The following is a 25,641-nucleotide window of genomic DNA, read 5'->3' as shown; positions in this document are numbered from 1 at the left end:
CATCCTCATGACATTCATATATAGGAATTTGAAGTGGGCACATGGCTATGGGTGGTGGGATGACCTTACTCTCACCCCCTGTGCCTGTGCTCACTTACAACGGTTACATTTAGACACTAGGGTTTGGATAGAGTTGGGGTGGAGGGGAAACTGGCACCTTGCCAGCCTTTGCTCCTTCTTCTTTCCTTTTTAATGGCACTCTACAACAACACACATCAACAGCACATCTAGGGGTGGGGGTGTATGTGTCGGGGTCTTATTTTTATTTATTTATTTATTTTTTTTTCTCCTCTTCCTACCCACCTAGTTCCCTGACTGCCATTCCGGGGGTGGGGTCCGGGAGAAGGGCAGGCCGTCGGGTGTTGACCAGGACTATGTGGGGGTTCGGGGTCTGGGGGTTGCCGTGGGCGGTGCTGGCGCTGTGCTCTCCCTGGGGTTGTTTGGACCCCCTGAGCTTGGCTCTTGGGTGCCATGGTTGGCCCGCTGACCGGGGTGGCTGCCGGGGCCTGGCAGGCGGTCGGCTGGGGGTGCGTGTTTGGTTGTTGACGGTGTGTGGGGGTGGTTGGTGGCGTGTCCTCTTCATGGTGGGGGGGTGTCCTGTCGGCGGGGCATGGCCTGGGCCGGTTCTGGGGTATTGGCTCTTCTCCGCTCAGGAATGAATGGGTTTACCTCCTGGGTTTGGGCATGGGCTGCCCCCTGTAGAGGGCGGGTACATGTCTTGGACCTGGGGGGTTTAGAGTGTGTATCGGGAATAAGAATGAAATGTATCGTTATTGTATGTCTTTGAGTGAATGAATGTGAGATTGAGGTTGGGATAGTGTGATTGTGTCTGTGTATGAATGGATATTTGTTAGGCCAAGACTCGGACTGCCCCCTCTTTGATACAACTGGGGGTGCTTGGCATCGCGCCCCTATCGCGCGGCCCCCTGGTGGGGTGTGCCCTTGCCTGCCGGCGCGCTTGGGGCCCTTGGTATCGGGGGCTGGGCGCTTGGGCGTGTGTCGGCTCGGCCTGGTGTCTGCCTGGTGGGGCTCGGGTCCTCTGGCCCTGTCAGGCCTTGGCCTGGGTGGTGTGAGTCCTCGGTGCCCGGGCCTCGGTGCCTGGACCTGGACCTACATCGGTGCGGCGGGTGCCGACGGGGGCCTATGAGTTTGTCACTGTTGGCCCCGGGGGGTCACTGTATGTGGTTGCTGGTGGGGATCTTCCGGTTCTCCCCTGTGGTCCGTTCTGGGGGGTGGGTGAGTGGTTCGTCCTGTGTGGGTGGCTCTGGGGGCTCCGCGGTCGGGGTCCCTCCTGGGGTCTTGGACTCTGGTCCCCCCTTTTTCATCTGCCTCTGGTCTTGGGGGTCGGGTCTCTGCTGCTTCACAGTTACTAATAAATGTTCTATTAGAGAAGCCTTATACACTTATGCATGCTCACAACCACACACAAATAGAAGCAGGGATGCTTATTTAGGCTTTATATGTAGATATATAGATATGTATGTGAGTGTATATTCATGTGTATGTATGTATGTATGTATATAGGCGTAGGTATGGGTATATATATTTATGGAAACTTACTGCAAAGCCATGAATATTTTAAGTTCTTTATACATATGTATTTTGTTGCTATGTTTTGTCATGTTCTTTGCAGGTGAACAGACAGTGGCCGGGTGTTTTGACGTGTGCTCTATTTGTATATATTTCTTATATTTTGGAGTCTTACTTTGTCTTTTCTTTCTTTCTATCCTATTGGGAAAAAAAAAAAAAAAAAACAACCCAAAATAGATAATAAAAAAAAAAAAAAAAAAAAAAAAATAATAAAAAAAAAAAATAAAATCTGGTCCTCTGGACATTCAAAAAAACAAAACAAAACAAAAAAAATTGTAAACCGCTATGGGTTGAACGAGTATATAATTTTTAAACTCGACATTAACATAATAAAACCCGAGTAGAACTCGAGTATTTGATGACGTCATAGATCTCAAGATACAAAAATAAATAAATAAATAAAACCGAAATAAAAGGTAATTATTTACAAAAAATGACCAACAAAACATTGGGAGCATATATTATGCTCCTACCATTTATCATACTGCAAATAAGTCACAGGAAAAACTAAACTATTAGTTATTATTAAACTGCAAACGTGAAGAAACGTGCAGCATGTCAGAAACGAAACTTAAAACAGTGGATGGGTGGTGGATTGGACCCGGTGTTACACCATACTCTGTGACTTGCAACAGTGCAACACCGCCCCCTACGGTCATATGGTGGTCACATAATATGACGTCACTACGGATACTCGACATTACATTTTTAACCTCGATAGAGGTCCTAGCAATCGATGTGTAGATTACTCGAGTACTCTGTTAATGCCCTATAAACTGCATGTGTGTGTACCGCAAACCCATCCACACAGACCAATATTTGCAGTTTGACTCCCATCACCATTTGGAGCACAAGTTGGGAGTCATCAGGACTCTGTACCACAGAGCAGACAGTGTCCCCGCTAACTCAGGAGCAGTTAGTTTTATATATATATATATATATATATATATATATATATATATATATATATAAATTGATCCAAGAGTGTGTTCCAATTACAGGGGAGTCACGCTCTTAAGCCTCCCTAGTAAGGCCTATTCAGGGGTTCTGGAGAGGAGGATCCATCGGATAGTCAAACCTCAGATTCAGGAGGAGCAATGTGGTTTTCATCCTAGTCGTGGAACACTGGACCAGCTCTACACCCTCAGCAGGGTCCTGTAAGGTGCGTGGGAGTTTGCCCAACCAGTCTACATGTGCTTTGTGGACTTGGAGAAGGCGTTTGACCGCATCCCTTGGGGAACCCTGTGGGGTATACTCTGGGAGTATGGGGTACCGGGCCCTTTGATACAGGCTGCTAGGTCCCTGAATGACCGGTGTTGGCGCTTGGTCTGCATTGCTGGTAGTAAGTCGGGCTCATTCCCAGTGAGAGTTGGACTTCACCAAGTTTGCCCTTTGTCACCGATTCTGTTCATAACTTTTATGGACAGAATTTCTAGGCGCAGCCAAGGTGTTGAGGGGACCCATTGTGGTGGCCTTAGGATCACTTCTCTGTTTTTGCAGATGATGTGGCCTTATTGGCTTCATCAAGTCGTGATCTACAGCTTTTGCTGGAGCGGTTTGCAGCGGAGTGTGACGCGGCCGGGATGAGGATCAGTTCCTCCAAATCCTAGGCTGTGGTCTTGAGCCGGAAAAAGGTAGAGTACCCTCTCCAGGTCAGGGAGGAGGTCCTGCCCCAAGTGGAGGAGTTTAAGTATCTTGGGGTCTTGTTCACGAATGAAGGAAAAATGGAGCAGAAGATCGATAGGCGGATAGGTGCGGCATCGGCAGTGAAGCGGGCGCTGTACCAGTCTGTCGTGGTGAAGAGAAAGCTGAGTCAAAAGGCGAAGCTCTCAATTTACTGTCCATCTATGTTCCTACCCTCATCTATGGTCATGAGCTTTGGGTTGTGACCAAAAGAATGAGATCATGGATACAAGCGGCTGAAATGAGTTTTCTCCGCAGAGTGTCTGGGCTCTCCCTTAGAGACAGGGTGAGAAGCTCTATCATCCGGGAGGGACTCAGAGTAGAGTCGCTGCTTCTCCACATCGAGAGGAGCCAGTTGAGGTGGCTCGGGCATCTGGTTAGGATGCCTCCTGGATAGGATTGTGCGATATAAATGGTATACGGTAGAAACAATAGAAATTTAGCCTACGATAGAGATCTGTCTTCTACCGGCTAACCGCAGTAATGCTGTGTCTGAAGTAAAATCAGTTGTCAGTTTAATCGTTACCTTTTTTTTTAGTTGAAAACTGTGCATAAGTAGTGTTCAAGTGTAAAATTAGAGCTGTCAGATTTAATCGTTACTTTTTTTGAGCTGAAAACTGAGCAAGTGGCGTTAAAGTATTTTCTTCGATAGCTAAGTAGCGAAGCTACAAGCTAACTACGGCCGGCTTGTCGTAGTGTTGCCGTATTCTGATGCATGCTCAAAACGCTGTGTTCCGTCAAAAGTTTTTTTTTCCCCATCGAAAGTTAAAGTAAGCATTGGTCAGCTTTAGAAACCTGCTCTCTGATCTGTGAAAAGAACGCTGTGCTGTGTGATTTTTACTGCGAGACCCTCTGGTCAAAGCCACAGACTCATTTTGTGTCAGCTCCATTAAAGCGGAAGGAGTCGCCCACTAGAGGGTTGGAGGGTGAAGTGTTTCAGTGTAAAATGCTGCTCTGTTGCTGTTCATTTATTAAGTGAGAGGACTGGAAACTGTTAAGAGTTAACTACATATTGTTTTGTTTAAAACATATGGCTAAAACTACATTTGATATATTTTGCACTGTTTTGCACTAAAGAAGCTTAATACTTGATTTGTTTATTATTTAAAAACTCTCTGGACCTAGTAGTGGAATTTTCTTAATTCAAAACATATGATGGCAAAAGGACATCCTATGCTTTTTTAAAAATTCCTATTAAGTTTTATACCAAAAAACATATCACGATATATATCGTTATCACCACCCTTCACAATACATATCACAATATGAATTTTATGCCATATCGCACATTCCTACTCCTGGACGCCTCCCTGGTGAGGTGTTCCGAGCACGTCACACCGGGAGGAGATGCAGAGGAAGACCCAGGACACGCTGGAGGGACTATGTTTCTCGGCTGGCCTGGGAACACCTTGGGATTCCCCCGGAGGAGTTGGCCCAAGTGGCTGAGGAGAGGGAAGTCTGGGCCTCCCTACTTAGTCTGCTACCCTCGCGACCCGACCCCGGATAAGCAGAAGAAAATGGATGCATGAATGGGTCTTTGTGAGTTTTTATAAATTTAATGATACATCTATCGTCTATCAATGATAGATGTATCATGGCATCTATGCCAAGCTGTCCCTGGGCCACTCATCTGGCTTTGTGGCCATCAGAAGATTTTTAAACAGATTATGAGAACATCACATAAAAAACAGGCAATTTAATGTCAGATTATAGAGCAGTTTATCTCTAAAATTAGCCTTTTTACCAAGATTATCTTCAGCTGCCATCTCACAGACCACTTTCTGCTCATGAACACATTGCAGGTCTCGGCTATGGGGGCGTCCAAGAGTAAGTCCAAGGATGTCGGCCAGCGGACCCGCAGCCTTGATGGAAACCCTGGCCCAGGAGGAGGTTCAAGCAGTCAGCACCACAACTCTGCTCAACAGTCCTTGTCACCCAACCGTAGCCCCACTGTGGACAGCGGTCTCAACAGCAATAAGTCGATGAACAAAACTCCAGAACTGGCCCTGTTTGGAGGCGCAGACAATAATAGTTACAGTTCTACTAACAGAGTCACTCAAGCAGGTGAGGGGGTCGACTTTTTAAAGGTTTAAGCACCTCGTTCTGTTCATTCTCAGGACTGTAGCTGTTATAGTTGTATGTGCTGAAGTTGTCTGACTATAGTCAAATGTTTTCTTACATTACAGTGGGTGTGATGACATTTGTGGCCTTGTATAACTACGAGGCTCGAACAAACTCGGATCTGTCTTTCAGGAAGGGCGAACACCTCCAGATAGTAAACAATACGTAAGAAAAATGCTTAAAAAACACTCAATACCTCTTATTTTTACCTGTATTTGCTTTTTCTTAAAGCAAAGAAGTGTACAGTATACACTCTGCACCGTACTGTAAAATATTTTTTTACCTAGTTGTCATCTTATCTGTTTTAAACTCCTAAGGAATCCTGTTTTTCTTTGAGCAGAGCTAGTTTTAGTCAAGTTACAAACAACTTTTTTGGATTTGGGTGTTTGAGGGTCATGCTTGTTTACAGCATGCGTTTTGTAAAAAGAGAAGCAGTGAACCATATATACGGTGCACAGTGCTGACCTACAAGGCAGAACAATAAATGATTACTACACGTGGTTCCTCAGATTAAAACGACTACCAGTAGATGTTATGGGGCTGAATACACCCAGAATCCATGAAACTTCTCCAAGATAAACAGTTTGTCAACTAAAGCTAGGTGTCAGACATATGTGTTGTACGTTTCTTATTGGGCGTATTTAAATATCCCATTGTAAAGTAAGCACAGTGAACCCACAGGCTTTTGTTATCGGAAAACTGTGTCTTCTGTACGTCTTTCTCTCAGGACTAATTATTGTACATCCATTGCATAAGAGTTTATTTAAATACACAACACTATTACTTGTTCTTTCATGTGTTCCTCTGCAGCGGCTATGAACTTGTATTCTCTAAGGTCTGTACTCTTTTTAACCCTCTTCTTTTTTTACCCTGTCTTTTTCATGTTTCTTTTGTCATCAAACCATTATTTTTTTATGTAGGAGGAAAGTGAACTGCAGGTTTGTGAAGCTTTTTTCCCCTCACTTGTTTGAAAATACCCTAACCCTAGTAGTAGTAACCTTATATTGTATAATACCACTTCATCACAAAACTCATTCCATAAATTCTTGTTGCAGTATTCAGCAATAGTAGAGGCAAAGCCTCACAGCACTACCATCACAAACCATCTAAAGGCAGCGAGTGCAAACATGTTATTTATCTTTAAATTCTGATTGTGATTGGAGTGTTGCAAAGCTCCAGCAGCACCATTACTGATGAAGTGTAGAGTACACATGCCATCACTACCCTTTTGTTCTATCCTCATGAATGCATGTTTGTGTGATGACATATTTATTTCACCAGTAAAGCAATTGGCTTAAATTTATCAAACTTCTCCATGGGCCAAGGCCTCAGTCATGCTTGAATCTAACTGTTTTAGTGATTTCTAAAAGTAAAACAGATAGCTCTGCCACTTGAGTCCTACTTTGAGACTTGACAACCAGTGCTAAACATCATCTTTGTGTTTTGAATGAGCCTAGCTAAAGCTAAGTGTCATCTTTTTATCTGTGCAGAGAAGGGGACTGGTGGCTGGCGCGCTCCCTGACCACTGGAGAGACTGGTTATATCCCCAGCAATTTTGTGGCTCCAGCTGACTCCATCCAGGCAGAAGAGTAAACCCCTTCATTTATTTTTTTTCCTTTTCGCTTCATCTATTTGATCTTTTCCTTGCTAAGCGCATGAAAAAAGCAGCCAAACAAAGTTGGGCTTCTTCTTTTTCGTGCGTGTTTTAAGTTTTGAATGGGAAAGCAGAAAAGGCTGACACTTTTGGAAGTCACTACTTCACTGCCTGTTGTAAGAAGAAGGGGAGAAGATTTACACCTTACAGTTAAAGCCCATCTGGTCAATTATCTTATTATAAATTGTAAAAATAACCGTACTGATGTCTTAAGAAGTTGCAATAAGCAGCCAGTTGAACTCTTCAAAAGAAAAGAAAATGACTACAATTGCATTTTTAATAAAAAAATAAATAAATATGTTGACTCCCCATCAAGTTCATTTGAACTTAAAAAATAAATGTATGAAAAAAATACAACTTGGCATGAATTGATTTATTAGCTAAGCATGGACCAGCAAGTTAGCTTAGCATAAATCATCTGTTAGCCTAGCATAGACTGGCAAGTTCACTTAGCATGGTCTGCATTATTAGTTTTGCACAGAGTGCCTCAGTCGACCTTCCTACAGTTACTAATTGGCATGTGTAAAGTTGGGCACCATATGCTCAAATAAGATCATTGCTATTTCCAAATGGAGTTCAACTCTTTTGTTTTCGTCCTTTGCACCTGATTTTTATTGATTTTTCTATACAAATGTATTTATAAATTATTTTATTGGTATTTTAGATTGTAATAGCAAAGTGCAATGTTGCCGGGTGTCAGCATGACTGCAGAGCACAGCTGACACATAGATGGATATGGACAGTTTAGACTAAGTGTTTTTCAACAAACTGGAAGGTCACAGTGATACATGAGGCTATCTAGACCACAAAGCATTTCAAAATATACTGCCTTTGAACGTAGGCATTAGTTGCTGTAAAAGTGTCAATGTCTTAAGGTAGACGGGCTGTTTAGCCCAGTGTTATCCCAGTTTATGTAAAGACCAGATATCTTAGCATGGACTGGCTGCTCCACTAGTTTACTCCTTATAGGTTGTAATTTACTCCAGTGGAATCTGCTTGGCAGCAACTAATGTTTAGCCCAGTAGTTTATGCAATTCACAGGTGTGTGTGTTTTCTTCTTCTTTTTTAGATGATGATTGTTTTAGATCAAGCTAAGTGGCTGTAAAGCATTTACTGATTTTGCATGCTGACCGGCTTGCTTAATGCCCACAAGCTAACTGTAACAACCTTATTTCTCACTTTTGCCTCCTGCTTCACCGGTGATCTCAGTCTGACTTTAGATCCCAGGTAAGCAGCTGTTGCACTGTTTTCCAAGTGGGAAGTGAGGCTTCTCACTTGACTTTCATTGCATTTCAGGGAGATTTAACAAATAGAAGTTCAGAGATAATTGCACTTAGTCAGAATCCTATTTAGGTATCTGCTCCCATGCTCTATCTAAAGGGAAGGCCATTGTTTACAACGTTAAAAACTCTTGGCCAAGCTGTTGAGCCATTTTGGCTTCTTTGAACCCATGCACATATTTTCTCATCACAAATCTGTGCCTCTGTGTCCATTTTTCTTTTTCCTTTGACTATACTAGGTGGTACTTTGGCAAAATCACACGTCGTGATTCTGAAAGGATGCTGCTTCATTTGGAAAACAAGAGAGGGACTTTCCTGGTGAGAGAAAGTGAAACATCCAAAGGTAGGAGTGTGAGCCCATCATTCATTGTAATTTAGCTTGCTTTTAACATTTTGAGATGTACCTTCAGGTTTACAAATGAATTTAAGACAATTTTTACAAAATCTTTCTGTAAGGTTCTTGATGTTGTTTACTCTGACTTGTATGAGACTGTAGGCCATGTAAACAATATGACCTACTTACTGTTCAGCAGGACTTTTCATTATTGTAATTCCTTTTATTTATTTACTTATTACTTTATTTTTATTATTTGATTAACATTAATCCCCTGAACTCAAATTGATTTTTGTGAATGTGATGGCCTTCCACTGACCAATATACTTTGACATTCATAGCTCTTATATAGCAATTAATATTTTAAATTAAATTAGAGGTCGTCCACAATTGAGTGATCTGACTGTGCAAAAGTTCATGATTTTAACCTTATGTCCACACAGAAATGGCCTAATAGGGGCTCCGAAGTTATTGTTTTTATAATGGAGCCCAGCACGAGAAAATTTTGTTTTTGAATACACACACACATTAGTTTTACATTTTTCAATTTTTATGCTCATGGTCTATGTCTGATTTTCTGTATTCAGAAACAACAACTTAAAAATTGTTGTAAAAAATTTGCTTTTCCTTGCAGACAACAACCCAGACTGCTTTTAGCACCAAAAGTTTAGACCAAATTCAAAGATCCAATTCTATTAATCCTGTTAAAGAATGAGATTGTCAGTATCACAAAACCTAAATTTTAACAGCGATTGTACAGGTTCTTGTCCCTATGAACTTCTAAAAACTTTATTTGTTTTTTTTTCAGCTGATAATTTTGTAGTTATGACACCAGCAAATCAAAACAACTTGCACAGTTGAAAAAAATAGGCGTCATTACGTAGTTGATATAAAGATATACAGAAGTGAACAAATTTGTCTGTATCCTTTTGTTAAAGAAAAACCTGCAACTGTCACAGAAATAGCACAAAATGAATACAAGTAATAAAAATAAATTAAATACTAAAAATCAACTATTGAAATTAAGACATTGCTTTTGAATTTTGGTTCAACATAATTATTTTAAAAACCTAATGAAATTGGCCTTGACAAAGAAGATGGTACTCTTAGAAAAGACTGAAACTAATAGTTATTATATAAGTAATATATAAAATATTTAATTATTATATAATATCTCATAGAGACATGTTAAACTGAGGCGCGTCCTGGAATCAGCATCACAGCTATCTTCAGTCTGTCAGTCTGCCTGTTTGAAGGCTGAAATGTACAAACCGGATTCCAAAACAGTTGGGACACTAAACAATTGTGAATAAAAACCGAATGCAATGATGTGGAGGTGTCAACATCTAATATTTTATTCAGAATAGAACACAAATCACAGATCAAAAGTTTAAACTGAGAGAATGTATCATTTTAAGGGAAAAATCTGTTGTTTCCAAATTTCATGGCGTCAACAAATCCCAAAAAAGTTGGGACGAGTCCATTTTTACCACTGTGTGGCATCCCCCCTTCTTCTTACAACACTCAACAGACGTCTGGGGACAGAGGAGACCAGTTTCTCCAGTTTAGAAACAGGAATGCTCTCCCATTCATGTCTAATACAGGCCTCTAACTATTCAATCGTCTTGGGCCTTCTTTGTCGCACCTTCCTCTTTATGATGCGCCAAATGTTCTCTATAGGTGAAAGATCTTGACTGCAGGCTGGCCATTTCAGTACCCGGATCCTTCTCCTACGTAGCCATGATGTTGTGATTGCTGCAGAATGTGGTCTGGCATTATTGTGTTGAAAAATGCAGGGTCTTCCCTGAAAGAGATGACGTCTAGATGGGAGCATATGTTGTTCTAGAACCTGAACATAGTTCTCTGCATTAATGGTGCCTTTCCAGACATGCAAGCTGCACATGCCACAAGCGCTCATGCAACCCCATACCATCAGTGATGCAGGCTTCTGAACGGAGCGTTGAGAACAACTTGGGCTATCCTTGTCCTCTCTGGTCCGGATGACATGGCGTCCCAGTGTTCCATAAAGAACTTGAAATCGTGACTCATCTGAACACAGAACAGTCTTCCATTTTGCCACACTCCATTTTAAATGACCCCTGGCCCAGTGCAAACGTCTGAGCTTGTGGAGCTTGCTTAGAAATGGCTTCCTCTTTGCACTGTAGAGTTTCAGCTGGCAACGGCGGACGTCACGGTGGATTGTGTTCACTGACAATGCTTTCTGGAAGTATTCCTGAGCCCATTCTGTTATTTCCTTGACAGTGGCATTCCTGTTTGAGGTGCAGTGACGTTTAAGGGCCCGGAGATCACGAGCATCCAGTAGAGTTTTACAGCCTTGACCCTTACACACAGCGATTGTTCCAGATTCTCTGAATCTTTTGATGATGTTATGCACGGTTGATGATGATAACTTAAAAGTCTTTGCCATTTTATGCTGGGTAACACCATTCTGGTATTGCTGCACTATCTTTCTGTGCAACAATGGTGGAATTGGTGATCCTCTTACCATCTTGGCTTCTGAGAGGCACTGACACTCTGAGAAGCTCTTTTTATACCCAATCATGTTGTCAATAGACCTAATTAGTGTTAATTGGTCTTCCAGCTGTTCGTTATATGCTCAATTTTCTTTTTCCAGCCACTTATTGCTACTTGTCCCAACTTTTTTGGGATTTGTTGACACTGTGAAATTTTAATCAACATATTTTTCCTTTAAAATGTTACATTTACTCAGATTAAACTTTTGATCTGTCATCTATTTTATACTACGAATAAAATATTGACATTTGCCATCTCCACATCATTGCATTCAGTTTTTATTCACAATTTTTTTAGTATCCCAACTTTTTTGGAATCCGGTTTGTAGTCACTGTGCTGTTTGGGATCATGGTGTGTAACACACTGAACATGGAGCACAGAAAGCTGAGGACAGAGTGTCTCAGGAGCAAAATGACAGAGCAGCACGATGAAGGTAAAGACTTTAAGATCATCTCCGAGCAGCTTGATGATCCTCTGACTACAGCTGCTCAGATTATTGAGAAGGTCAAGGTCCACAGGACTGGAGACAACCTCCCTGGACGTGGCTATAAGAGGAAGATTGAGGACAAACAAAGAGACTGATAATATGAAAAGTAGCCAAAGAACAACTTCCATAAAGATTAGAAGTGAACTTCAAGGTCAAGATACATCACTGTCCAATCATACCATCAGTCCCTGTTTGAGTGAAACAAGAGCCGAAGAAGAGAATCGAGGAACATACTACTTTTGAAATCAATTCATAAAAAGCAAGACTGGAATTTATCATGATGCACATTGACAAGCCCCAAAAGCTTCTGGGAGTCCTTTGGAGAAATTAAACAAAACTGGAGCTTTGTCCCATCAGCTCTGTGGGTCAAAGAAATGATCACACGGAGGAGGCCTGGTTCTGCTCTGGGGCTGCTTTGCTGCACCTGACACAAATGAGAAGAACGAGCTATGATCATCTTCTGATGAGAAATCACACAGTCTGACAGATATGTGGCTAAAATCTGAGGTTGAAGTAGCTAAAGAACTTTCATAATTGCAACACTTGCTGTAAGCACAACAGATCGTACAATATTACGATGAGTAACTTTAATTTTGAAGCTTGACTAAAACAGTTAAATTTCAATTCACTTTTCTTTTAAGTTATAAACACATTTATTCTAGAAAGCATTACAGTATATGACTTTAAGAATAGCTTAAGACTTTTGCACAGTACAACTGTCAGAAATACTTGATCATTTTGCAAAATGACTTCATAGTTTCTGTTCCACTGCCTGGAAACTTTGCCCACTCTTTGTAGCAGCTGGCGGTTTGTATTTGCATGCTTGCTTGTCTGTTAGCAAAATATCTCGTGAACTGCAGGATCAGTTACCATTTGTCTGATTCAGGATATTCATGTTAAACTGACCGTAGCAAAAAGAAAAAGCTTTAATTCTAGTTATTTTTACAGAGACTGAACTCAGATGTATTCTAGTAGAAGCTGAGAGTCATCCCCAACGTACACGCTGAACACTTTGCAGGTGACGTGCAGGAAGAATGATCATGTTTTTATGGTTTTCCTACATGAATTATGATAATAAGTCATTCTCATTAGTTATAACTTTAGGACGTCATTGAGTCACAATAATTAAAACTAGTCACCGGTTAATGACTTTACTGTTATTTCCACTTTTTTTAAACAATATATTTATTGGATTTTTTCATATATGAAATATCGAGAACATACATTCAAACAAACATTGCACACTCCCCACCCACAATTAACACTCGGGGTATAAATTTAAAATAAAATAAAGCTAGAGAAAGAGAGAAAAAAGTACAAATGCATAAAATTAAATACATGTATAAATATACAAATAAATAAGATAAAGTTTCAATCATCAAACTAATGCCTAGATAAAATATCACTCGTATATAAATATTAGTTATATGAGTTACTATTAATTTTATTGAGTGCTGCGTTTTTATTTTGTTTCATTCATTCATTTCAGTTTGTTTACTTTTCACAAATTTCATCAAGTTTTAATTTACTTTTAATTATAAGATTGTTTTTAGTTTAAATCTCTGGCAGAAAAGGCCATGGGTGATATGCATTCCTTAAATGAGTGGTATGTCTTTGTTATTATAAAAAGTTTTGTTTCATTTTATTTATTTATTACAGATATACTGTTCTTTGTTTTGTTTTTTCTTATCTTTCCAGCACATAGATAAACACATAACTTGTAGCTTGTTGTCTTTTCCAAGGACATTAAAGCTTTTGGACTATCATTAAACTTCTGTTTGGCAGATTGTGCCACAGCCATCCAGGTGACTGGAAAGAGAGGGAGGAAGCAGACTGGTAACAGGGTTGGTGAGAGAAATCAGAATTGGGTCAGTGTGGAGCTAAAGCTAAGGACTGTACAACCGCAGGCCACATCATCCTGTTCAAACACAGAGGAGGAGGAAGTGGCCTTGGGCTGCTGTTTTACCTTACACATCACTAATGCTCCCTCTGCTGGTGAGATGGGAACAATGCTTTAAAAAATTCAATGATTACTCAAATCTGTGTCTTCTTACCCCCACCAGGTGCCTACTGTCTGTCTATGTTGGACTACGACAACGTTAAGGGGCTGACCATAAAACACTACAAGATCAGGAAGCTGGACAGTGGGGGCTTCTACATCACCTCCCGGACACAGTTCAGCTCCCTGCAGCAGCTCGTCAATCATTACTGCAGTGAGTCCACTCCTCCTCTCACACTCAGTTACTTATCAGTCCAGTTGCTCATTCCCTTTGTTTCCTTCTCCCTGATAACATGTTTACCCCCCCACCATAACTTGCTGACTTCCTTCCTCAGAGCATGCTGATGGACTGTGTCACGTTCTGACGGACGTTTGTCCCTTACCGAGTCCTCAGACTCAGGGCTTGGCCAAGGACGCCTGGGAGATCCCCAGAGAGTCCCTTCGGCTTGACGTAAAGCTCGGGCAGGGTTGCTTCGGAGAGGTCTGGATGGGTAGGTTCACTTTTATAAATGGACTGTACTTGTATAGCTCCTTCTATCTTGCTGATCGTGCGGCTCGTCCATCAATCAGCCAATTGTGTGACATGTACAACCTTATTTTGAAAAACCGCGATAGAGCAAGTCTGCGATAAACGAACCGCGAAGTAGCGAGGGACTACTGTATATATTATTGTATTTAGCCTTATCCCTCCTAATTATTGACATTTTATTTAGGAAGTTTTCCAGTTTTTTATGCAGTGTCCTGCTTTGATTGAAAATAAGTTCCAGGTTCAACAGGCAAAAACAAAACAGGTTTTTGTTGTTTTAGGAACGTGGAACGGTACGACTCGGGTGGCAATCAAAACCTTGAAGCCCGGCACCATGTCGCCAGAGGCCTTCCTGGAAGAAGCTCAGGTCATGAAGAAACTGAGACATGAGAAGCTGGTCCAGCTCTATGCCGTGGTGTCTGAGGAGCCCATCTACATTGTGACAGAGTACATGAGCAAAGGTAGGTGGGAAAATTCTCATTTGTTCAGAAGCAGCTGCATAACTTAAATAGTTTTTGAGCAAATCAGAGGATTAATTCAGCCTTTATTCCAGACCGAGTCAATTAGTCCTACTTGTTGTGTTCTTTGCTTTGTTTCCATGATATAATGAGCTCCATCACTCACATTAACCTGCAGCATGTGTCTTTGCCAACAGGCAGCTTATTGGATTTTCTGAAAGGAAACTTGGGAAATATCCTGCGCCTCCCTCAGCTGGTGGATATGGCCTCACAGGTCAGCTCAGACAACTTACCGTCTCTACCTACAGCTTTTATGCTCTTTGTTTGACTTGTTAAAAAAAGAAGATGATGATAATAATAAAATAACTTCGTCCTCAGATTGCTTCAGGGATGGCCTACGTGGAGAGGATGAACTACGTGCACAGAGACCTGCGAGCTGCAAACATTCTCGTGGGAGAAAACCTGATTTGTAAAGTTGCTGATTTTGGTCTGGCTCGCCTCATCGAAGACAATGAATATACTGCTAGGCAAGGTAACAAGAGGCTAATTACATCTGTGGGGTTTCTACACTTTGTTGCTTTTTGTAGAATAGTCTGGACATTCTTTAAACTTACTCTAGATGTTATTGAAGAAGTCAAGTATCGTTTTGTAAAGACGAAATTACAGTTTTAATAATCCTCATACCTGGTGCCTGTTGCTGCTCGCTAGAAGCTGTTCTGTGAATTTGTAAAATTGTTCATTTTATTTTTTCATCTCAGTTTTTGCTACACAATTTTCCAAGTATTTCACCAGCACGTTGACTTCCACCCATGTTCCTTGTGGTCTCCTGGGGGAGGCGGAGGTCTCTGCACAACTCCAGAGTTTGGTTTGTGTTACTGGTAGGAAACCAGATGTTTTCAGGTTAAACTTCACCCCAGCTTCCCTTTGTCAGGGATTTTGTTCAGAACCTTTAAGGACAACCTTTTTAGGTTTAGTATTTTCATTTCTAACTCTGTGTGAGTGGAGACGTTTGAGCCAAAAGTTGAAACACTTGATTTACAGGTTAACCTTAATTCTTCATCCCAGGCCTCTCGTATGGTCATGACATCATGAGCTTTCTTTCTTGTCTAAGTGATGAGATCAGCAGCATGAGTTATTGTCAGAGATTTGGAGTAGACCCGTTGGTCCTCAGCGTTCAGTGGAGCCAGCTGGGTCGGGTCGACCATCTGGTAGAAATGCTGCACTTGTTGAAGGCTAGCTGGTAACTCAGTGAGAAAGTTGAGGAAAAATAGACAATTTTCCAGTTGAGTCTAACTGAAATCTGTTTATTATCTGTAAATTCTCTGCACTTGTTATTTTATGCCCACCCCTGTCCACATTGTGTCCACCTTGACCCACTTTAGCAGCCATTTCCACTACACTTAGAAAGGAAAAGGGGCAGATTAAGAGCAGGGACTTTTAAATGTATTTTTTATTAAATGTTGTCAGTGCGACTGGACCAGGAGAACGTGAGCTCTGGCCTTGGATGTTTTCTGTCAAAGGAGAGCTTCCATGCACCTGTTAGAATAAGCGTCTCTAGCTCTTGCAGCAATGTTCAAAATTCATCTGACACGGTGGATCGGTTGGTAGAGCTGTCACCTCTCAGTGAGCAGGTTACTGGATCAAATCCCAGCTGGGGGTCTTTCTGGGTGGAGTTTGCATGTTCTCTCCGTGCTGCGTGGGTTTTCTCCGGGTACTCCGGTTTCCTCCCACAGACCAAAAACATGCATGTTAGGCTGATTGGTAACTCTAAATTGTCTCTAGGTGAGACAGTGAATGGTTGTTTGTCTCATTTGTCTCTATGTGTCCCTGTGATGGACTGGAGACCTGTCCAGGGTGTCCCCCCACCTCTCACACAGTGACTGCTGGATATGGGCACCAGCGACCCCCGCGACCTGGAAAGGAAGAAGCGTGTAGAGATAATGGATGGATGTTCAACATTAAATAAGCCATTTGGACTTTTTGGAGACTGCCTCATGAATGCTGTTCAGCAACTAGCTGCCATCAGTCGCAGCTTGGTGGGATACTGGCTTTAAGCCTTCAGGCAGACGACTGGTTTGGAAAAACCTCCTGGATGAGCTGGAAGAGGTAGCAGAGGAAGAGGATGGTCTGAGGACCCACACTGCTGCTCTCACAGCCCAACCTGGACATGGGTCAGAACAAATATGAATAAATAGAGGGACAGACATTTATTTTGTTTAGATCTTGCATCTTCTTCTTCTTCTTTCGGCTGCTCCCTTCAGAGGTCGCCACAGCGATTTAACTTGCACGAAGACTCGGCAATTGTTTCTACGCCAGATGTCTTTCCTGACGCAACCACAGACACCGAGCTACCACAGCCTCTGTGTGGAGCAGAGAGCTGCTATCTAGGACGCCCAGAGGAGCAGATGGTGGGGGTTAAGGACCTTGCTCAAGGACCCAGAGCGGGGCAAATGAGGGTGGAGACAGGTGTGGGTGCTTCACCTTTCCCACCCACATTTTGATGTTGTCGGTACGGGAGTTGAGCCGCGACCTTCAAATCATAGGCCCACCTTCTCTAACCTCTGCATCACCACAGTTTAGATCTTTCGTACTTGACATATAAATTACAAAAGTGTTATGGAGTGTCATTTAAATATTTTTTACCAGATTTATGAAGCTGTGTGTAACTTTAACTTGAAGTCTGCTCAGCCAGATTACAGTTTCAGATTGCCTGGAACCGACTTCTGACTGAGAGCAATGTTAATTATCTGTGGTCACATTGAAAGCCATTGTTTGTGCAAAGTGATAAGATGTTTGCTTTTCAAAGTTCTGCAGCACTTCAACTGCACGGCTGTTTTACTGGCCAGAATATATTTTAACTAACTTCATGAGAACAGTAATTCCTCAAACTTTTCAGTGCAGCCAGAAAATCCTCCGAGAATTTCTAGGATTCTCCTCAAGCCCAGAAAATCCTTGTGATAATTTTATCGTGTTGATAAATCTGTGTCCTTGCAGGAGCCAAGTTTCCCATCAAGTGGACGGCTCCTGAGGCTGCACTTTACGGCCGCTTCACCATCAAATCTGACGTGTGGTCATTTGGGATCCTGCTGACTGAACTGGCCACTAAAGGCCGAGTGCCATACCCAGGTACGGGCCTTTCTCTCAGACTTACACTCCAACACCACCTCTTGTTGAATTTACTCACAGTGGCCCCTGAGCATCTGCCAATATCATACAATAAACATTTACTGCCCACAGCTAAAGGTGAAAGCGTGATAAGATTTTGCCTGTGTTTGTGTGCATGTTTGTCATATTTGCAAAATATATCATCTCATGAACCACTGACTAATTTTAATGAAACTCTTACAAAATGATTGGCATTTCTGTACATCTACGACCCAATTCAAGATGGTTGCTAAAGCTAATCAGCATTAGCCATGTCAAAAATTGTTAAATCTTAGTCAGATTTACTGATATTGAGCTTAAGTTTGGTGTTTTATTACTTTTTTCTCTTCAACACTTTAAGCACTGACAGATCTTGTGACATCTCACATGGGATTGCACCTAATGTTATTTTAACTGTTTAAAATGGCTACATTTCCATCATTTGTCATCATAAGGTGATCCTAGTTTCAAACTCTGGCATAATGAGTTGTGTGTGATATGCATTCCTTGAAGGCCTTTATTATAATAAGGTGTTTTATGTAGAAATCTGAGTTGTGTTGTTTGGGTCTGCCAGGTATGGTGAACCGGGAGGTGTTGGATCAGGTGGAGCGGGGCTACAGGATGCCGTGTCCTGCCGAGTGTCCTGGGTCCCTCCATGAGCTTATGCTAACCTGCTGGAGGAAAGAGCCAGAGGAGAGGCCCACCTTTGAGTACCTGCAGGGTTTCTTGGAGGATTACTTCACCTCCACGGAGCCTCAGTACCAGCCCGGAGAGATCCTGTAACTGGGCCGTTTGTTCACTCATACGGATATGCAAAATGGACCAAAGACGTCTGCTTTAGAGAGCATGGACACGAATAAATTGAGATGCGTTGTCTGAGTAGTGAGGACGTCTGACGTACGTCTGGGTACAATCAGTAACTTGAACATGAAAGAAGTGTCATTTTATTTTTAAGTCATTGTCATTTTCTCCTGCCTGCGTTGTTCTGGGGTCTAAAAGCATGTTTGTACGTCCTGTTAATCTTCTTTGATGTCTATGAAACTTTAGCAGTGAAATCAACACCAGAATAGCAAACAGGTCTGACAACAGTTTTTGTGTTTGCAAAGTGTTGCTAAACTAGGCTCTATTTTCATTATGCCTACTTTTTATTTTTAATTTTTACAGCTCTTGTAATTTGCTAGCATAAACACAAAAAGTGGGAGGAAAAAACTAAAAGTGTCATGAAAGTCTTGCGGAGGAGCGTCAGTCCGACCCAGGAAGTCCTGCTGATTGACGGCACTACCAGAGGTCTGTTGTACCGCACTCCTTGAGGCTCCACACTGAAGCACAGACTCAGATTGTCTTCCGTTTCTTGAATTCATTTTTATTTGATGTTACCAGTTTTTTCTAAGTACACACCTGGGTCATCTGGAAACTTTTCATGCCTACCAACAACAGTGAAACAAACTGGTTTCTGACCAACACACAGCTCCACATAAAAGACAAGACTGAGTTCATCTCTGTGACTTTTCAAACAGAAGGCTACTAATCACTAAGGGTCAGCTCAGGATGGAGACAACAAAAATTCTGCTGCAAGGATTTTTGTGCCAGTAAAAATCTATTTTGTACTTTTTCCACTGTGCTAACTTTTATTTGATGTTTTTCTTAAAAACAACCTCGAGTCAAAAACAAGTGGCCGAGTAGATTTTTCTGAAAGGGTAATCCACTGTGTAGATCTCCTTCAGCTGTGTAGAGCTCCTTCGGCTGTGTAGAGCTCCTTCAGCTGTGGAGAGCTACCACTAGTCCTTCAGCTGATTTGTTTTGAAGCAGTCGGTCTCCTTTTAGTTTAATCCCTTTTAATCAGTAGTGGTATTCCTTTAATTAGTGCACCTTTGAGCACAATCTTACACTGGAGATGTTCTTAGTGATGACAAGTGAGTGTCATTGCTCTCTCTAGCCTGTAGGGGGCAGACTGCAAAGCATGTATAGAAACTAAATTGGCATTTTTACTTGTACATAACTCTGATGCTATTAGTTTGTATATATCAACTTCCTTATTTATTCATTTTAAATTAACCCAATTGTTTTTTAGCACATTTGTGTAAACTTGTTTATGGTACTGTTCTGGGTTAAATAACATTGATGACCTTTATATAATTATTTAGAGAAATGCTTCCCTTTATGTTGATGTGCGAGCAAAGTTCTCTGAAACTGAACTGTAATTATGATTTGAGGAGCTCAGATTGGGATGTAACGGTTGTGTTTTGCCCACACTGAGACGCACCCAGCAGTCTGTACCACAGATGTTTGCATTTTGGTTCTTTTGGTGTTGATATCGAGGTTGAACCTGAGCAGGTGACTCAGTTTACTGACGGTCTGTGCCGCCACCCTCTGCTTCTGCTTCCACTCCTTCAGAGGTGTGTGTGGCGTCTCCGACCTGATCCACATTTATTAACGTTTGTAGCAACAGATTCAAATGGCAGAAGCGTAATACCTGCAGTGTCCAATGATTGGTGAAAGGTGTGGCTGACGCAAAGTCCCACTGTCAAACGCTGAGGCTTATTTCAGTTTTCATTAAATGTTTAGAAGATACAGTTAGACCTCAGTTCACACAACAGGCCAGAAAGCTCGTGTGCACCCTGCCTTTTAAAACCATGGATGTTTCCTGTGGGATTCTGTTTTTCCTGACTATGCAGATATTTTTACAATCTGTCACATCCTTATATAAATATATATACACTCTTTTTCTACCATATCCAGATGGTATTTTTCACTCTACATTTTGTGAAACTCTGCTGAATCTTGTTTGAACTAAAAAAAAAAGAAAAAAAAAAAGGAGTACGGGTACATTTTAATAAATTTGTACATTGGCAGCTGTCTCCTGTCATGTTTGTTTGAACAAAGTTTAATTCAATAAGATCCTACGGATGAACTGAACGTGGCTCTTTGGAAATGTTTCTGTTCATGACTTGTGTCAGGACACAAAACAACAGACAATACAAGTTTAGTGAAAATAATCATTTAACCCATATTTAGCTGTGGGTATATTGTGGCTTATTTTGTTAAATAGATGCACTGGTCCAAATTTTGACTCAAATATACAGTATATGTAGTATAAGATTTTTTTTTATTATACATTTGAGTTTTTAGAGAAAAGGACTTTTAAAGAGGGTAAATGTTAATATTGTCCTCAAAGCCAAATATCTTTTATTTATATTTGATGACTTATATAACTAAAAAGTACCACATGAAACTTCTACACGTTCAGCTGTTTTAAAAAGCAATGAAGTGAAAGCATTTCACAATATCAGCTGCAAAAAATATGTTCAGTTGTTTTTCCTCGGAGAATAACCGAAGACAACAGAAGAGGTCAAAGAGGTTAAAACTCTTCAAGACTGGTTTGTTGAAGCAGGAAGAGATGAGGAAACAAAGTCTGTTTCAGTTCTACAGTTTTATATTTCAGGTAAAATATGTAACAAGGTTGAGCCAGGTCCTCTGCACAGATTCTTCTTTGCTGAAACTTTTAGTCTTTTATCCAAAAGACTTCTCCAGTCCGAGGAGCTGCAACGAACTCAGTCAGGCCTGTCTCGTGTGGGATTTCTCCTCCTGCCTGGCTCCTGAGTTAATGGACGCTGTCCTCTGTGGAGGTTCTGGGTTTTGTCCTGTCTTTTTTGTTTCCTCGTGTTTTCATTCTCCTCTGTGTTCCTCATCCTTGTGTTCAGCTATTGTCTCACCTGCGTCCAATGCCAACCACCTCATTAGCGTGTGCATATATTCAGTTTCCTTGTGTCTTGTCATTTGTCCCCGGATTGTCCTTATGATCTGTCTCCTGTCCTGTACTTCAAAATTAAAGTAAGTTAGCTGTCCTGTCAGCGTTTGGATTTTGTTGTTTGAAAATAAATAGATATTTAACTCTTTAAATGGAGTCTCCTGTAGCCTTCCTGCACGTGGGTTCATCACACCTGTTACCAGATCATGACCGCCGCTCTGTGGTACAGAGTCCTGATGACTCCTAACTTGTGCTCCAGAGTGTGAAGGAAGTTAAACTGCAAGTACTGGTCTGTGTGGGTGGGAGAAATCCCACACAAGCAGGCCCTATAGAGCAATGTGGATATCCTGTCTTCCTGAAAGCAGAGAAGAAACCCAAACAGGACTCCAGTCAGCCAACAGGTGAAAAGGAGGAACCCAGACCCAGACCAGTGGTCATTCCATATGTTGTGGGAGTATCAGAGAAACTGAGACGTTTATTTTCTAAACACAACGTCCCAGTGGCTTTTAAACCCCAAAATACATTAAAGACTGGTTCATCCCAAAGATCCAGCGTTTATTGTGTATGCTGTTCAGTGTCAGGAGGGTGATCAGTCTTACATCGGGGAAACTAAACAGCCACTGGCCAAAAGGATGGACCAGCACAGAAGATCAACATCATCAGGCCAGGACTCTGAGGTTCATCTTCAGGCCAGAGGTGTCTCGTTCAGGGATGAAGATGTTCACATCCTGGACAGAGAGGAACGATGGTTTGAGAGAGGAGTAAAGGAGGCCATCTTTGTGAAAAGAGCCCGTCAGGGGCAGATGCCTCTGTGTTCAGTTGTCCCCCTTGCTGTTATTGTCAGTATCACACAGGCCTCTGTGAATAGCAAGCAGCCATCAGGCACTAACAATCAGTTATTAGGCTGATTGTCCTCCTTGATCATGTGAACAGCTGGTTTTTTTCTGTCACCAGCAAGTTGGTTGAGAAGGCGCTTTTCATAAGACTGAGTTTGTTGCAGCTCCTCACACTGAAGAAGTCTTTTGGATAAAAGATGAAACGTGTCAACAGAGGACCTGCTAGATTTCTGTTAGATAATCCAGGTAAATATCTACCTGGATTATTGAGCATGCATCAGGACAGTAAAAATGTAGTTTATTCAACAATGACTGTGCTGATCAAGAACAGCTCAACCATATATCTTTATACATTTTGTTTTTACATGGCAGGTTGAACTCCGTGCTCTTTCGTTCAAGCACTGCATGTTTTCATTACTTTTGACTTTTCCTAAATCTATAAATATTGGTTTGTTTTTAACTTTTGACTGAAGCCATCCAAAGCTCAGAGGAAAAACTTTACTTTTTGAATTACGTAAAGATATGTGAAAAACACTGACAAGTTATGTGAAGGCTTGGTCTAGGTTTACACGTCAGAATTCATTCATTCATGTAAGGATGACGTAGTTACTCCCTCCTGAGCTTGTGCGCTCCACCGTGATCAAAGGAAAGCCGTCGTCGCGGCCTTCTCTCGTCACGTGTGCTCGCGCTCGCGCTGACAAGCGGCAGAAAGTCCCGGAAGAGAGCGCATTATTTGTGGTGTCCGCGCGCTAGGTGAGGTCTACCTGCAGCACGGAGCGGAGACCAAGATGGAAACGGCCGAACTGCTCGACAGACAGCGGCTTCCTGCTCCACTTCTACCCGGGTAGAGTCACTTAAGCCTCCGGGCTCTCTTAAACCCGATTCTTGCCTTTTTTACGCATTTTCTTTCACTTTTAATGTTTTAAATCTGTGAGTTTTGTTGGTCTGCTCGGAGTGTTGGTGACGTCAGCTGTTCGCGTTGACTGATTTCACGTCAGTGTTCCCCGTCCTGTTTTGGTAACTTTATTTTGATGTGACTTGAATTTAACTCGGTGTATCAGAACTGTGTGACATGTGCCACCATGCTTCCTGTCTCTGTGGCATGTTTCAATGTCTGTTTTTTAATTTTAGGAAATGACTTCTAGGTCTTCCTTTCTGTGTTAGGTGGGAGGTCAGGATTTGAGCCAACGTCCTGGTCCAGTCTGAGCTGACTGAAGGTGGGTCCGGTCCGGTCCAATCCACCTGTGAGGAACAGAAGGAGAGGAAACAGGTCAGTTTATTTGGTCGGTTCTGTCTAATCATGTTTACAGCATTCCTGCAAGAACAAGCCTCACTTTGCTCAGTAAGTCAGATGATGATGATGATGATGATGATGATGATGATCACATTTTCCACAGATCATTCTTCATTCAGCACACTATATTTATCTGTGTCCAAAGGTGACGCGTTTATGGTTCTGTGTTTTCTGCAGAGCATCTTCAAACATAGACTGGCTAAAAATAAACCCAGCAGGCTATTTCAGAAACTTGAAAGTATGATCATCTGTGATATTTTTAGTTTTGACAGGTTGTCTTCACAGACCACCATAATTAACAATGAAATAATTAATCTTCTGTTGCTTTGCGTGCTGGCTCCCTTTCACCTCTATCTACTGGTGTAAGTGTTTTTAATTCAGGTCATCAGGACCATTAATGACCACCGCTGGAGGTCATAATGGTTTGGTCTGTCTGTTAGCATCATATCTCATGAACCAGTAGGCAGATTTTAATTAAACTCATTGCATGTACACCTAAACCAGCCACTAGGGAACACCAGCCAGTGTATCTCTTGTGCCAGTCCCAACTCCCAAGCCTGGGTAAATGGTGAGGGTTGTATCAGGAAGGGCATCCGACGTAAAACACTTGCCAAAACTATAATGCGAGTTCATCAAAGCGAAACTGGATCACTTGAGGCCCTGGTTAACAACCAACGCCGCCAGAGCTATTGACAAACAGGGTGCCGGCGGAAATTGTGCAACTGTTAGTGGAAGACCACGAGGAGAGAAACGTGTCAGGAAACAGAGAAGAGGAAAGTAAAGAATGTATGACTGAGGGTGACAACTCTGAATGTGGGACAATGACCGGCAAAGGTACAGAGCTGGCTGGCATGATGCAGAGAAGGAAGGTAGATGTTTTATGTGTCCAACAGACCAAGTGGAAGGGCAGCAAGGCTTGCAGCATTGGAGCAGGGTTAAAACTGTTTTACCATGGTGTAGATAGAAGAGAAATGGAGTAGGGGTGGTCCTGAAGGAGGAGTTGGCAAAGAATGTAGTAGAGGTGAAAAGAGTGTCAGATAGGGTGATGTGTCTGAAGGTAGAAGTAGAACGTCTAATGCTTAACGTTGTCAGTGGTTATGCTCCACAGGTTGGATGTGATGTGGAGGAGAAAGATACATTTTGGAAAGATTAGGGCTGAGTACCGAACCGAGGTTTTTTTATGGCACCAATCGAACTGCACCGGTTGGTGTATGTATCGAAACGTCACTCTTCTTTCGGTGTCAAGTTTCGGTATTGGCTGTAACGTGTCACGTGGTTTCAGCATGCAGGCAGACAAAACACCAGACATATGACAAACAGACTACACCCAGATTACACCCAGAGCTGTATAGAGCTGCTGTACCTAATCTATGTATAATTATGTCTATGGTGCTAGTGACGCCCACAGACGGGTTCACGTGTGCAGTCGAAGCCGTTCGACAACACGCGAGCAGAAAGTTGCTCCGTGTTTTTCTGCGAGGAGAGAGAGGAGTTCAGCAGCCTCCCCCTCCCCCTCCTCCTCCTCCTCCTCCTCTCAGCATTAAAGTCAGCCTGTGAGAGCCTGAACGTCCTGATTCATCATCTCCATGACCGGACTCTTCATCAAGGAACTCTGAGGACGTCTCTGTGTCTGTGCTTCAGCTGGTGAGTTTACGTTTGTTAGCGTAACTGCAGCTTAACACGTACATTGCGGTGAAATAAATTATGATCCATGTAACGCTAACTTTAACATGTTAGTGTGTAAATTTATTTTATCTAAGTAGCTAGCTAAACTCAGAAGCTAACTAAAGATTGACAGTAACATAAATCTTAGCTTTTAAAACTGCTCATCCATCCAGTCAGCTGCTTAAACAGTTCACTAATGTTCACTGTTTATGTTCATGTTCTCCTCACAGGAGCCTCTGACCCTGATGTGAGGAGGACAAAAGAAAAGCGAGGTGGGGGGGGGGGGG

General features: G+C 42.0%; 2 protein-coding genes across 2 annotated transcripts in view; both read left to right on the top strand.

Moving 5' to 3' along the window:
- Nucleotides 1-18,615, top strand: part of src (v-src avian sarcoma (Schmidt-Ruppin A-2) viral oncogene homolog) — a 78,095-nt gene extending 59,480 nt beyond the window's left edge. Inside the window, exons 2-12 of the mRNA XM_037684653.1 lie at nt 5,076-5,337; nt 5,460-5,559; nt 6,885-6,983; nt 8,568-8,671; nt 13,748-13,897; nt 14,019-14,174; nt 14,491-14,670; nt 14,865-14,941; nt 15,046-15,199; nt 17,662-17,793; nt 18,386-18,615. Of these exons, the coding sequence (XP_037540581.1) occupies nt 5,085-5,337; nt 5,460-5,559; nt 6,885-6,983; nt 8,568-8,671; nt 13,748-13,897; nt 14,019-14,174; nt 14,491-14,670; nt 14,865-14,941; nt 15,046-15,199; nt 17,662-17,793; nt 18,386-18,594 (1,614 nt within the window). The 5' untranslated portion in view covers nt 5,076-5,084 and the 3' untranslated portion in view covers nt 18,595-18,615. The remainder of the gene's footprint in view (nt 1-5,075; nt 5,338-5,459; nt 5,560-6,884; nt 6,984-8,567; nt 8,672-13,747; nt 13,898-14,018; nt 14,175-14,490; nt 14,671-14,864; nt 14,942-15,045; nt 15,200-17,661; nt 17,794-18,385) is intronic.
- Nucleotides 18,616-23,379: 4,764 nt separating this feature from the next.
- Nucleotides 23,380-25,641, top strand: part of LOC119416595 (F-actin-monooxygenase mical1) — a 47,355-nt gene continuing 45,093 nt past the window's right edge. Inside the window, exons 1-2 of the mRNA XM_037683785.1 lie at nt 23,380-23,412; nt 23,560-23,665. The gene's annotated coding sequence lies outside the window, so the exon portion shown is untranslated. The remainder of the gene's footprint in view (nt 23,413-23,559; nt 23,666-25,641) is intronic.

Source organism: Nematolebias whitei, chromosome 11 (genome assembly GCF_014905685.2).
Source record: "Nematolebias whitei isolate Nwh7 chromosome 11, NemWhi1, whole genome shotgun sequence".
In the NCBI taxonomy this organism is placed as follows: domain Eukaryota; kingdom Metazoa; phylum Chordata; class Actinopteri; order Cyprinodontiformes; family Rivulidae; genus Nematolebias; species Nematolebias whitei.
Note: the sequence above shows the minus strand (reverse complement) of the source record. Positions and strands in the feature narration are given on the sequence as shown.